This window comes from Botrytis fragariae (assembly GCF_013461495.1).
Source record: "Botrytis fragariae strain BVB16 chromosome Unknown tig00000223, whole genome shotgun sequence".
Taxonomy (NCBI): Eukaryota; Fungi; Ascomycota; class Leotiomycetes; order Helotiales; family Sclerotiniaceae; genus Botrytis; species Botrytis fragariae.
In genome coordinates this window covers 76,099-91,161 of record NW_023501001.1, presented here as the reverse complement: position 1 = coordinate 91,161, position 15,063 = coordinate 76,099, and the positions used below count along the sequence as shown (strand labels likewise).

The window sequence follows — 15,063 nt, the reverse complement described above, 5'->3', positions numbered from 1 at the left end:
TATACGTCCGATTATGTGTGGTAGTTAAGTATAGGTAGAGCGATGCAGGCACGCTAGATACCTCTCGTGAGGCTCGGTGACCCTTGCAGAAGCATATGTATTAGCCTAGCGCTATAACGGAAAATGTTTCATGAAGCGAAGAAAGAAACAACTCCCGTACGTTTCTACAGCATCCTCTGCAGTATAATAAAAGATTGTTTTTATCCTCCCTTTCTTCCACTCTCATCACTTGCAGTTGAAGAACGTTTCTTCTTTCTCGCTCTCATCCCTTAGGCTAGTTTTTAGATAGATTCATCGGTAGGTAGTTCAGTCCTTCTAACCCTCCGGGGCGCTTCTCCTACAGAAGAAGCCTTTACAAAGGGAACGAAGCATCTGTTCTACCAAGATGAACCGCCTAATACGAAGCTATTCCCAGTATTAAAGAATTGCATGTGGGAGTGAGAGCACCCAATACAAATAATAATTAAATATTCCTTTATCCTTTTTCCGAGATGCAGCGATTATCGCTTCTCAAACATAAACACAATTAAATCCTTCATCCACCCTCCTAACCCACTCAAGAATTTCACAACCCTCAAGTCAAGGCATCCACGACTATATGAGTTTCCAATATCAAGAACATCAGCAAATTAAACCTGAGACGTTTCGTTATTAGGAAGGGAAATTGATGAATAGAGTGAAGTGATGAACATAGAGCAGAATTATGGGGTTTGATAAGGTTCTGTTGCAGGCCTAATAAACCAATTAAGTTCTGGTACGTAGCTTGACAAATTTCTGGCGGGAGTGACTACACTAGCAAAACTTGAGTTCTTATCAGAAGGTCGAGAGCCAGTTTGCAACATTGTGACTTGAAAATTGGCGTCCCGAGCTGCAATTCGAGCATCTATATCTTGAGGTCCAAAGGAAGGCAAGTGCACAACTTCAATTTGCTCTGATTCTGCATCAAGTAGACGGAAGGAAAAGCATACCGTGTAACTCGGTGTCACGCCCTCAATTCCAAACCTTCATTTTCGCAAAGTTGGCTTCAAATTTTATCTAACTTAATGAGAGCTGAGCAGATCATGATTGGCAGATGTAATATGAAACAGTCCTTACTCTTCGATGGCAGCCTCTAGCTCGTTCGGGAGATTCTTGACACCATCGATGTTCATGGTATCGTTTGTTCCCCCTACCAGATGGAGCATTCCGGCTCGATCGATCGTGGCGTGATCTCCTGTTCTGAACCAGCCATCTGGGGCAAAGGAAGCTGTTGTGGCGGACTGATTGTTGAAATAGCCCTTGAATACGATAGGTCCACGAACTTCAAGAAAGCTAAGTTCGTTTGCTGAGGCCTGGACACTTTCATCGCCAGCCTTAGGGATTGTAACTCGCATCTCTATTCCTAGGATGCAACGGCCAAGAGAATAGAACTGCTGCATATTCTGAACATCGTATCTCGGGCAATCGAGATTATAGATAGACCCAGCGCAGATTTCTGTCATACCATTGCGGCATTTTTAGCTTAGTGGTATTTTTCTAGTGGTGTTTGAGCCCAAGAGCAAGTTGACATCTAACTTACAAGGCTGCAGAGATCACATTTAGTGGTGGTCCGTATTTTCCTAGATAACGGGCGAGAACGACACATGTCTCTACGACATTTTCCTCGCCACCGGAAACTACAAAGAGGAGACAGCTTAAGTCTAGGTCAAGATTCTTGTCCAAAATAGCTGTGTCCAGCTGTTTCCTCAATTTTCCCAAGAAGGAATTCGGTGCAAATGTCCATTCCACACTGCCAGTGTAACATGAGATATTCACGCATTTGTAGTGAATGAACACTCACTTAAAGAGGTCGAAGATAGTAGAGTTACTGAAATCTTCTGATGTGAAAAGCTTCCTACTCCATTCTTCAATATATACTTAGATCCAATCTATAGTATAGCCTAGAAGATTAAGCTTTCTGCTCACAAGTCCTTGATTTGCCACGAGTCACTTAAACGAATAATTATCAACTTGTGGACTATCTAGACAGCACGTGTCCACCCAACTTTCCTGTATCAAACGCTTCATAATATCGGACTGGGTACATAACCTAACAACCTCAAACTATGCACTGCAAAGCAGCAACAGGTGATTTATGGGATATCTTAAAATGCTAATTTCCACGTTCCCGAGCCTGTGCCTAAGATCTCCTCGCAAGATCGCGCAAAGTCGGAGAAGCTCGAAAAAGTGAAGTGTTAATCATCGTTACACAATTTCATTGGTATTGATTGCTATCGGTGACTCGAAGTGATTACTATTGTCATTTTTAGCAACTTCTTCCTGGAACGACGATCTGATAAGATCTAACTACGAGGGTGTAGCGTGATATGGAGATCACTTTTGAGTCGTGTAAATATAACATGAAATTTCAACCGCAGATGTATTAGATTAAGACTTTTGTCAAGGACCCTCTACGCGAACAATACAATCGCTTCCACCATCAGGCGTATTGATATGCATGCACGTCGAAAATTATCTGATTTCTCTCGCCCACGTCTTCGGAGATCGAGCGATAACCATCTCTCCAACTTGCGTGAGAGAAGATAAATGAATGGAGACGTTTCCTGGATTCATGTTACTTTACACCGATATTGAAGAGGGATCAATTTTCTGTTATCTCTCAGGAAGTAGCTGTGGCACACGCTCTGCTTTGCATCCATTGAAACTCAACGCTTGTGACATCGAATACTTGTCTCCATGTGTATCGCGCCCATTTGCGTATTAAAATCTTGGATTAATTGCCATTTCTAGGGCGGAAGAAAGCCTGGAGGTGGAGGGGTAGTAGATTGTGGTACAAACAGGGGAGATGGAGGAAGGGTACGCGTCGGTAGCCGGGGCGAAAAGGAAGCATTCTTACTTAGTATTTTTTCCGGTTATAATGGTTGTGAAGGTTAGGTGTATCAATTTTCTCGGAAAGTAAGTCCTGTTTTGGCACTTCGCCGGCCATGCGACGGTGAATTTGGCGCAGGATCATATTGTACGGGCGTGGATCTGGGATAACGTTCAAGTCGACCCCTACTTTAGATCAGGAGATGGAGGCGGCTCGCGCTGCATTTACTCGATACTGGGGTGTCAAGCTAATCCTTTCTACATCGCTAATCATTAATGTCACAAATACCCTCGTCCATCAAAAGTACATTTTCTGCTGTGAACATTGGGGGAGGTCGACCATATGAAAGACCAAATGACTGTTGTGGTTCTTTATATCGAGCATGAAGGTCCTCTCTCAAAAAGGCAGCTATAACATGTTAACAATTAGATTGTGTAATATTCCAGGCATAAAAACTCTATGGCAAAGTAGTAGGGTCTCCTTTTCAATTGCTAGAAGAGCTTGGTGTATACTTTCCATATCTAGGTGTATTATTTCGGAACTTGGGATTGGATTGATCTCGAAAAATCAAGGCGTTTGAAGAAGTTGAAGGTATATTCGAGCTTCTTGTACTTGGTTCGGGTCATTTGTATCCTCGACGCGATTACTATAATTTACATATTGCAAAAAAGTAAACCATCTTCCTCATTCCATCTATCTATTCCTCTTGAGAGATTAACCAGTCCTGCGAGGTAACCAAAATCTACACCACCATGAAGACATCCATAATCTAGCGTATCGACTGCAGCACAAACACAATGTGCTAGATTTGCTTTCTCAGCATTCAAGGGAGGCTTGCTACTTTGAACCCCAACATTTTGATGTATCTTTCAACAGGATTGTTTTGAAAGAAGTGTTCGTAGATGGATATATCGTTGTAAAGCTAGGATCGTGAAAGCTAGAATGTAAAAGCGGGGTCCTAAGTAAGATATCATATGCAAGTCTTATATATATTCATGTAGATCGGATATTGAATGGATTCAATGGGATAGCTGGACTCAACTTGACAGATTTTGGATATTACTCCGCCTTGAATTATCTAACTCAGGGGGCGGAAAGGAGTGCGGTTGGGTGTTTGTGGATGTTTGGTTTGTGGACGTATGGTTTTTGGGCGTATAGATTTATATCGTCTTTAATCCATTTTACACTTCTCAATTTCTTACGCACATAAATATACCTCTCTAGACACACCACAGTAACAATAATTATACCTCATGCACATCTCTATTAACCAATCTACTACATAAAATTACAGGATATTATCTCTCCAGAAACTTATTCCCTTCCTCTTTCTTCTCTCCCCTACCCTTCCCTCCCCTTCTTTGCATGATATACATCTACTCCATCCCCCCTCTTCTCTCACCACTATACTCACTCTTCAAGAATACAAGCAGTTACATATATAACCACCATCTTCATATATATCCTATCCTCATTCTATCATATCCTCATCCTTATCCTCATCTTCTACCCTAAAAAATCAAACCCACACATTCCACACATCAAACCATGTATAAATCCTCACCCTCCTCATATCATCCCTCTTATTTTCAAGATGCTATACACCTATCCCAGTAATGCTATTCAATTCAATTTTGATTGATTAATTTCGGATTCGTTCGGATTCGGTTTCTTGTGAAGTTCAGTCCTACCTTGTGGAGCACAGATCAAATCAGATCGGTTTGATCAGTTTAATATACTCCAGTCCAATTCAACTCAACTCACCTCACCTCAACCCCCCCCAAACACCTGAATAGCTAAATAAGTCTTCGTAGAATAGTGTAACATACCTCTCCTTTTCTCTCCTCTTCTATTCTCTTCCTATTTCCCCCCTCTTCTTTTCCTTCTCCTCTTCTTCCCCTCTTTTCCCCTTCATTCCCACACATACCAATCCAATCAATAGAAAATGCATATATAACTCCTCGGTTTTACCCCCCACACTATACTCTACCTTACTTCTTCCATTCTCCTATTCTCCCGTTCTCCCCCCCCTCATTTATCCCATTTCATCCCATCCTAACCCACTCTATCATAGCTCTTTCTCCCCTCACTTTGTGAACTTCCCTCCATAATACATGTATATCTCTTTCCTCTTCTCCCTTTCCTATTACTCTTCCCTCTTCTTAGCATCTCAATTTCCCTATACCACCACATTCCTTTCACTAGTATTTCCCCCTTTCTCCTCTTCCCCCTCAAGAAAACTACTCATAACTACTCATAACTACTCACAGCTACTCACAACTCCCTATATCAGCCCCAGAATATCACTACATATACCCAAGTATACATACACTAACATTCTTTTCCATTCTCTCTTCCCTCTCCCCCTCCTTTCTTCTTCTCCCTCATCTACAGCTTCCCTATATTCCAATCTCCAATACTTCAACATTCCTATACCACTATATCCACAATCACATCCATACCACTCCCCTTCCCCCAACTCCCCTAACCCCTTTCGTTTTCCCACCAGCCCAACATCCCTACACCACTCTATGCGCATTCATATCCCTCCCCCATCCCTCTCCTCTCCGCCTTCTCCACCTTCTCCGTCTCCCCTCCCCCCAACCCTTTCAATTTCCCGAAATCCTCTCCCCAAGAAATCCCACAACCACCTACCTCATTTCTCACTCTCCTCTCCTCAATTCGCTAATCTCCCACTCCCACTCCCACTCCCACTCCCCCAATACCATATCCCCATACCCCCCCTAATCCTTGAATCCCCTAATCCCACAACCTCACATTCCTATCTCCCCATCTTTTCATATTTTCCAAATTCCCTCCTCCCTCCTCTCCCTCTCCCTCTCTTAATACCACTCCCCTATTCCCCTAATCCCCTAATCTTATTCTCGCTCCCCTCTCGAAATCCACATCCCAAGAAATCCAACTACCGCCTCATCTCTAACCTCCACTCTCGCTCCCCCGATCCCCTAATCCTCCAATCCCATACCATATCACATTTGACTTTGCTTAACTTTACTCAATTTTACTCAACTCACTAATATAGAATCCAGAGGAGATGCTAGAGATATATAGATATATATATATATATATTATATACCAACTAAGCATATATTCTCCATTTAGTACCAGTCAGTACCTAGCCAAGACAGAGCCATTGTCCAAAGGAAGAAAGAAAGAAAGGAAGGCTCTATCCCTCACCCACTCACTCACTTTCAATCACACAAAATCACCACAAAATCACCACAAAATCACCACAAAATCACAAACAATCATATAACTAGACTTATTAATTTTTTCAATATTTCAATTCCATTGATTCTCCATCCTATCCCATCTGTGCATTCCATCATTCCCAACTACACAATTCGCATTGTACGTAGTCAAGTAACTAATTAGTGAATTCCACTTTCCAGTCCATCCTAGGTATAGTATAGACAGTACACTCCCACCACCCAACCCTATCCTACTCAAAGAGTTTTCCCACGCATCCAGTATGGTATAGATGTCATCTCCAATCCTCCATTTATCCACCATCCATCCATTCTGAATCAATCAACCAAATTCATTTCCTCCCCATCTCATCCCCTCTTCCTTTCAATCTCCCTTTCACCTCCCAGGATTGCGTGAAGCATGACAAATAGATTAGGTACAGGACTCAAGTAATACCCCAATCCCTTTGAAAAAGCAAAGAACCAACCACCCAGCTCCCAAAAAGTGAAATCAAGGCAACCAAAGTTTTAGTTAACAAGCATGATTTCGTAAACATATCAGTATGAATGCTTGCTCTCATCACAACCAAAACTACCAAAATATCAAGTATAACATGAACGTCATGAAAGCCCAGCCTTTGAAATATGAACAGATGACAATTCCATGATACATGACTGAAATCGGAAAAGGGGAACATTTTCGTCATAAATGATGAGAGCGAAAAAGCAGAAAGAAGAAGAGTAAGAAGAGTAAAAAAGGGGTCATATCAAGATCAAAATCCAAAAGAAGCACATCGCAATTAAGGAGAAAAGATGATCATCTCATTTAGAAATAAATTGCCATCTCGATTTCGTTGCGCCATAGACACCAAAAGTAAAGTCATCGTTTTAAAGCGTATTTAACAAATTCGAGAGGAAATTCTTTCCTAATATAATATCAAGTGACGTATGTGACAAGGTGTCGGTATTGAGATCGAATGGGGTTATTTTCCAAGAAAAAAATATTCATGAAAACGCCGTATGCCACTCTTTTTGGTACTCCATTCGCCGACCCAGCTAGGAATTTGATTGAGCAAACGCTGTCGAGGGAAGATGGTAGGGAGGTCTTGCTGAAAACGTAAAGGGGGTGAGGTTCATAAATTGCGGGTGTAAACAAAGAGGCATTGAGCCAAAGGAATGTCGTAAACGTCGTTGATAATCCATGCGAAAATAAAAAAGCTTTGAGCTCAAAACATATCTTGAAGTGTAAGGAGTTGGAATTTCTCATAGAATAACACAAGGTCCCTTCTTCTTGGGGCGATATTTTCTGGATTCATCTCGAACCATTCCATTGTCCATCGTGTTAGCACGGGGACTCTTTCCAGCACCCGAAGCTGAAGATCTCTGCTGACGTTGTCTGCGAAGTTGTCGTACTACATCATAGAACGCCTTTTCGACATTAACACAATTCTTCGCTGATGCTTCAACAAATTCGCAGCCCAATTCTCGCGCCAATGCATGACCTTCTTGTGTTGATACCTCTCGTTCCGTAACTCTGTCGCATTTGTTTCCCACAAGCATAATCGGTACGGGTTCCGAAGGCGAGATAGGTGATATGGGAGAACCGGGATATATGGGAGAGGAGGATGATGATTCCTTCACTCGTTGAATTTGATTGTGAAATCTTTGAATGCGCGTAAAGGATGATCTCGATGATATACTGTAAACCAAAACGAAACCTTCACCATCACGAATCCATTGATCTCTTAACGCAGTATATTCTTCTTGACCGGCAGTATCGAGAACTTCCAACATGCATGATTGACCGTCTATTGCGACTTGTTTTCGATATGAATCTTCGATTGTAGGATCGTACTATGGCCAAAGTAAGCATGTGATAATAATCAATCGGAGCGGCAGGTGGGATAACTTACAGTCTCGACGAAATGTTGTAATGTTAATTGAATTGTCAAAGCAGTTTTACCCACACCTCCATCACCAAGTACCACCAATTTGTACAAGACCATTTGTTTGGAAGACATCTTTGAAGACGGAGCTTTGGCTTCTTTGTGACCTTCGTTTGTGACGTATTGAAGTTATATTGAGAACGAAGTATGAATTGGGAAGGAGATAAGACTATGAACTATGGACTATGAACTATTGAGTGGTAGAGAGTGAAAGACAATAGGATGTAGACGGTAGGATGTAGAATTTGACTTTGGACGTTAGACTGTAGACCATAGACTAGATCTGTTGAAGTAATAAATGAGGGAGGCAAGGTAAGTGGGTTGTTGGTATGTTGGGTGTGGTTTAGAAGAAAACAATTCGTCAAAGATGCAAGATCCTTAATTCTTTTTGCTGTGCTGTCTGACTGTCGGTGGGAAGATAGATTTGGGTAGGTATGGGTTTACTTTGGTCCTGGGCTGCAAGTGGAGATTCCTTTCTGGTCTGGTCTGGGTAGGTACTGGAGTGGGCATAAAAAGAGGAAGCTCGGACTTCTTTCCGCTTTATTGCTATGTATTGTGTTGTGTGGGAATGAATACATGTTATGTTTTGTATATAAGTGTATATATGTGTATATATATATGTGCGTTTATACGCAAGATATATACCCAGGTAGGTATATAAAGTACCACATGACAAATTCAGTAGTGAATGGGAGTAATAGATGGAAGGATTTTGATGGGGTTGAAAAGGAGCTACGACCCAGGTACCTAGGTAGATGGAGAGAAGCAGGTAGGTAAGATCTTATTATTCCTCCCGTCGAGCGAGTAGGTAAGAAGGAGTAATCACAAGCTGCCAAGATAGAGAAGGAGGTCAGAATCAATCCCATTATACGTGCTCTCTTACACTTCACTCCAGGACGTACTCAATCATTCAATTTCACAGATTGATTCACTGACGACGCCGATGATGATATAAGAGAAGTTGACCGGAGTTGACCTTAGTTGACCTCTTTTGCCGCTACCCGTTATGTTCTACAGAATTGCTTTTGATTTCCCTTGTTGGATATGAAGCTACCGGCCGTATCAAGGGAATACGAATAGGGCATGTTTGCTTTTCTTTGGATGGCTAATAATGAAAGGAAGTAATTCCAGTGCTCTTGTCCTCGATCCCTCCCAATGGCTATTTTCCAAGGGTTCTATTCCGCTTTGAATGAAGTGGAGTGATCAAAGCAAGAGTAGGTCGGTATGTATGCAGGTATGTATGTAGGTATGTATGTAGTGTAGATATGTATGTAGCAGAGACTCTGGAGTCTGCAGATGTAAGATACCTAGGTAGCTGGAGGTACTTGATGGCCGAGACTGCGAGATTGATGGATTGGGATGGTGGATTGGAATGATATCAGAAATTGCACTTTATTTATTTTCCTACTTATTACCCATTTACGTCTTGTTACCTATTTACTACTTCCTCACTCTTTATACTCCCCTGACATATCATCTGGGTATGACTGACTGAAGCATCCTTCTTCTGATTTCACTGGAATCATAATCGCCTGCTTTTAACTTTTACCGCACATTGAGAGGATCCATATATATGTATAGGTGTTCACGTACTCACTCGCTCACTCCGCCATCCTCATCACAAACCCTTTTCCCTTCCACTCATCTTCCACTTATCTTCCACTTGTCTTCCACTTATCTTCCACTCATCCCCCCCACTATTACCGACAATAATGCACAACGAAGCTAGGTACCCAGGCTCGCCAGGCAAATAAAACTCCGTAAATACAATACTGAGCCACGCTCTAGAATGATTCTCTATACAACCAGTGTATCAATTTGTACCTTTTCTATTGATTTGCCGACGAATCGACTTCGACTTCGATGCGGATCTGCAGATGCAGATGTGTGGGAAAAGCCGATGTGATCTGATACGATATAATGAGGCAATCTTGTTGTTTGCCGGTACCAGAGAATGGATGGATAGATCGGATGGTATTGACTTCTCAGCATAAAATATCAGGTATATCCCAACCCCAACCCCAACAACTGAATGAAGCCGGATGTGGAATTGTAGAAGGTAGGATGCGATGGGATGGAGAAAGTAGAAACTTAATAGGTAGCCTGTGTATTTGGGTAGATGTAGTACCATACTAATCCATCCGTCTACACACCATATTCCTCCCCCTTCATCCATCTTCTACCTACCTACTAGCTATTTATTTTGATTTCTTTCTCTCTTCCAAAAAAACCCGGTAGCGAGAACCCCAATTTCCAAATTTTCAAATTTCCAAAGAACCACCAACCACCAACCACCAACCCTCATCACACATCACATTCCCACACTGCAAATTGCGAATTGCGAATTGCGAACCACTAACAACTTCATCCCTATGAGCTTGTCAACTTCTAAGCTGAATTAGACTTAGAATGAACGAATGCATAAAATGCATAATCCCCATTTCCCAATGCCTTCCGTGCATCAACTACGTAGATACCTACTCTATAGTTTACTAGGTAGACCTAGACCTCGGTAGGTCTCAAGACAAGACGAGACATTATATTATATTATATTATATTATGCTTTACCATGCCATGCTTCTAATGATTCGATGTACCTACCTACCTAGTAGTATTTAATACCTCGGATTGCGAATTCATAACAAATCATCTATCTAGGTATCTGCCGCTTTAACGTTCCAGGACTCCATTGAGAAATCACCATTTCGTTTTCTTCCCCTCCCCTCCCTTTCCCTCCTGCAGTATCACCATATAACATCCTCAACATACAACATACATACAATATACAAGCCACTCCTCCCCCTTCTCTTAAGAATAAGCTATTCACACATGCTATAACAAAACATCACATGCACACATTCTATCATCCCACTTTATTTTACATCCCATAAAATTGTTGAATAGTTTCATTGGTATTGACATCGTCTATGAAATCTTTAGAAATAGGTAAGCAAGTACCAAGATAGGATGATATAAAAACATATCCCTAGAAAAAAATAAAAATAAAAGATCATTGCCAATCATAAAATACCCCCCTTGAACACCCTACCACACCAGTTGTGAACCATCAAAATGGGGATCCGCCCCTCCTCCAAGTGTATAGAGGGTTGAAAGAAACAAGTAAACCAAATCGTAACCAGACGGGTGACCTCCTATGTCAAAATTCCTTCCCAAAAGAAATATATCCTGTCAAAAGATGACCCTCTATTCCTTTACTTCATGTTGGTCTGAGAATACATCCCCTTGCGACTTTTTCGTTGCATCTTGTGTCATGGCTGATAAACTAGCGTCTGATTTTCGTCCTGTGTCGGGAGGATCACTAAAAGGTCCTTGGGGTGTGATTGGGGTTCCATCTTCTATTAAAGTGATAGCATTAGAGTCTCGGGGAAATAATGATGATGGGACTCCTGTCGCTTTTGTAGGCTCAGGTGAAGTTGCTTTTGACAAGCTGGAATTCACTCGAATGACTTGTGGTTTGGTCATGGTCGCAGCACTAGCAGCATTCAAGAATGTACTGCCTACAGAGAATGCTGGGCTAGGTGGGTTTTCAGAGTATTTTTTGAAGTCGACGCTTGGAACTGGAGGTGTGATGGTGCCACCAGATGAACTTCCTCCCGCCTTGTTGACACTGACAACAGCTGCTTTTCCTCGAATGACTGTCTGCGCTGGAACTGGCGAGACGATAGCTTGTTTTCCGTAGATAGTAGATGCCACACTGTTTCGTGCGTACGAGTTTCGTTCACCAATTCCACTAATTCCACTATATGTTGAGTCACGTAGATCTCCTGGCATGAAGAAATGTTCTTGCTCATATCTTGGCGATCCAGACGAGTTTGATAAAGCAATTGGAATCGGAGGAACTGGAGGAACAAGAAGACCTGGAGTGGATGGAGTGGATCTGTTGGTAACACCTGGGATGTATGCGATTTGAATGATGTTCGATGCTCGTGTAAGCACTGTAGATGCAATTGATCCAACGGTATGTGTAGAAGCTCTTGCGTCCCTTCGCATTGCGAAATCCTTCTCTGCATTGGCTTGCTCTTGGTTTTCTATCCAATCATCTTGCTCGAATTGTTGTCGCTTCGTCTTGATGCAGAACCTCCATACGAGATAAGTAACGGCTGCAACAGCTAAGACTCCTCCGATAACTCCTCCCGCAATAGCGCCTACATTTGGACCAGACTTTGTTGATGAAGATGAACTAACAGTTGTCGAAGGTGCAGCAGAAGAAGCCACACACACTGTCTGTTGACATGCTGTACAAGTTGGTGGGACGAGGGAACAAATCTCATCATCGGCACAACTCGGACATGCTGGACTGGCTCCATCGCATTCAACACATCTTCGAAAAAGAGTAGGGAAGGATGCTGCAATTGATTAGCAACAAATTGTTACCTTCCGAAGAATTTCACCTACATTCGTAATACGCCATCTTTCCCAATACTGATTGCGATAAATTGTCGTGCCGTATTGAATGAATTGAGAGTGAAACAGTCAAGGTTGGTTTGGGATGGATCGAGGAAATCGAAAAGGTGTTGGTAATTGAAGGCTTAGCCTGTATATAGTTGTTGGTTAAAGACAACAGAAGAGAGCCGGCTCGAGAAAGGTGAGTGGTGGGAAAATAAAATAAAATGTCGAATGGGGTATAAGCTATGAGAGCAATGAAATGGAAAATCGTAAAAGTAAAGATGAATTGATCGAAACTCAAATGGTTATTGCCGGCGCTGAAAGAACGAGGTGATACGATACGATACGGTCGCGATATGAAGGTGGAAAGTAAAGTAGGCAAGATTTAAAACGAATGTTGGTTTGAGCGAACTCTTATTATTGCGGTCGTAAATAAGGTCGATTACGACTCCATCTACATTGACGACTGAAATCTAGACCGACGATGAGGGGAATTAAACGGTCGTACTGGTAGTCGTGATGATCATTTGCGATGAAAAGTGATGGTGTAGATGAGATTGGGTTGAATTGATGGAGATCAATCTATCATTAGTAAGTAGCACATTGTATGTTCGACGAGTAGTTGGTTAGGAATCCAAGAAGCAAACTCAGGCCGATTTTCTTGAATTTGGGCGGTTGAGGGCGAGAATAGCGAGGAAAAATGGATCTAATTTACTTTTGGTTTAGAGTGTTGGGGGTAGGGGGGACTAGGCTTGATGGTTTGATAGGCTTGTAAAGTGTATGGGAGTGGGAAGGGGAAGAGGAATGGATGGGTTCTCCTTCATAAGATGGATGGAATCTACGGGTTATATGGGACGCCCTGTGTCATTACGCTTGGTGCCAGGGGAAAGAGGGAGATTTGTTACAAAATGTGAAAAGAGGAACTAATCTCCAATGTTTTATGCAAAACTCTTCAGATTGGCAAATTATACATCAGATGAAACGGGAAACAACCTTTGTGAAAGTCGCCTAGGTAACATATCATTTTATGGTTATATATACATACACATATATGTATGAATGAGCCATAGGTTTGGCAGGAAGTTCAAGAAACCTTCTTGTGTGGTCGAAATTTGAGCAATGGTATTATGGTATAGTTTCCATAGAGGTCAATAGAGGTATCACCGTGTCCGTTGCTGTGCCATTTAACATCTATTCCCACCATGCCATGTCTAGAGCTAGCTACTCAGGTAGCCAGATATCGCTTGCTCTCTTGCAGGATCAATGTCAACCTCATAATAATGGGTAGACATCTTTGATTGTTCTGATCTGATTCAGTGAGAGTAAATTATATTGAGAAAGCATACGCCGTATGTGTTCAATGGAATCTATAACCGTTGGCAAATTATACGGATAATTTTAATCATGTTCCTTGCGGCCCGCGTCTTGGTATTGTAGATCAATAGCTCTGGAATTTCAGATCTTAATATCTGCAGTGAGCAAACAACAAGTCAGAGAGAAAGGTCTGCGGTTCTGTCGTACTACCTTGAACCCAGAGTATCGTTGTTTGTAAGATTTGGGTGATTTTTTTTGGAAGAATGAAACACCACAGACGTAAAAGAGGTACCTGAACTTTTTGAACAAGAGATCAGACGTTCTCAGGAGTCATTGACGTATTAATGCTTCGGCATTGCTATTGATATTGTATGGATTTGTCAAGTGGAAATTGAATGAAGGTTGTTTTCTCCCAAACTCTGAAGCAGCTAATGAATGCTTAAAGGGTGCTTCGGTAAAATTACCATTAGACAACAGTAACCCGTGCGGGTTGACGAGAGATTGCAAAACACTGGATTTTCAATAATTTAGTAAGGATGTCAGCACGTACTCGGTAGGCATTCTCGAGGCTTTCAAGTAAGTAATCTTCTTCGTTTTCGATGATCACGTAAAGCAGAATTTTCTTTCTACCGAGTTACGTGGAAGAGTAGTGGCACCTTAAAACCCAGGCCACATTTCCCCCTGAATTTTAGTTGCCGTTGAATTGGCTTTTCAGTTCTCCTTCCCTACCCGCTGTTTGGGTTGTTTCCACTTTATACCTGTAAGTGAAGCATCATCCATCATGAATGAGATATAAGCAGTCAGTGAACAAACATGGAATGAAGCTGTTGTCAACATCCACAACACTACGTACTGACAGTCTGCAGCTAAATACTCTACTGTATACACTATTTTGGTTGTATCCATATTCATATCCTTATCCTTATCCTTATTAGAGCTTTCATTCCCACAGTCCACAGATTCAGGAACTTTCCTTGGTCCGTCTAGTATTTTACCCCATGCAATTAGCTTCTTCTAGAATAGTGTAAAGTCTATTAATAGACAGAGCAATACCTGACATTCGGGAAGTAGCCGCAGCGGTGGCGCTGAATAATGTACAGAGTAACTTTGTCAGACGCTGCCAACGACTTGTTTGTTTGGATGCTAGAAAGCAACGATGACTTCTTTGAATTTGTAGTGAAGTGTAAGAATAAGACCTTGTGTATGATTGATGATCACTCCTCCCCAATGAGAAAAGCCCTTTATATTATACGATGATGTACAAGACTTGTGATGTGGTTGATCCAACATGTCATAGGCAGGTGAGCTATAACAGCTGAAACCGAAGCGCAAAAACAAC

At 41.9% G+C, this 15,063-nt stretch overlaps 3 protein-coding genes across 3 annotated transcripts; all 3 read right to left on the bottom strand.

Annotated features, from left to right (window-relative positions):
• Positions 1-701: 701 nt before the first annotated feature.
• Positions 702-1,418, bottom strand: Bfra_010751 (putative thioesterase domain protein; the record flags this gene model as incomplete). Its single annotated transcript, XM_037341086.1, has 2 exons — positions 702-1,002; positions 1,096-1,418. The coding sequence occupies 2 exons, from the start codon at positions 1,416-1,418 to the stop codon at positions 702-704; spliced, it is 624 nt and encodes a 207-aa protein (XP_037188505.1).
• Positions 1,419-7,320: 5,902 nt separating this feature from the next.
• On the bottom strand, positions 7,321-8,078 carry Bfra_010750 (putative ras-2 protein; the record flags this gene model as incomplete). The annotated part of the gene is made up of 2 exons (XM_037341085.1): positions 7,321-7,911; positions 7,971-8,078. The coding sequence occupies 2 exons, from the start codon at positions 8,076-8,078 to the stop codon at positions 7,321-7,323; spliced, it is 699 nt and encodes a 232-aa protein (XP_037188504.1).
• Positions 8,079-11,207: 3,129 nt separating this feature from the next.
• Positions 11,208-12,435, bottom strand: Bfra_010749 (putative opy2 protein; the record flags this gene model as incomplete). Its single annotated transcript, XM_037341084.1, has 2 exons — positions 11,208-12,370; positions 12,420-12,435. The coding sequence occupies 2 exons, from the start codon at positions 12,433-12,435 to the stop codon at positions 11,208-11,210; spliced, it is 1,179 nt and encodes a 392-aa protein (XP_037188503.1).
• Positions 12,436-15,063: the final 2,628 nt, after the last annotated feature.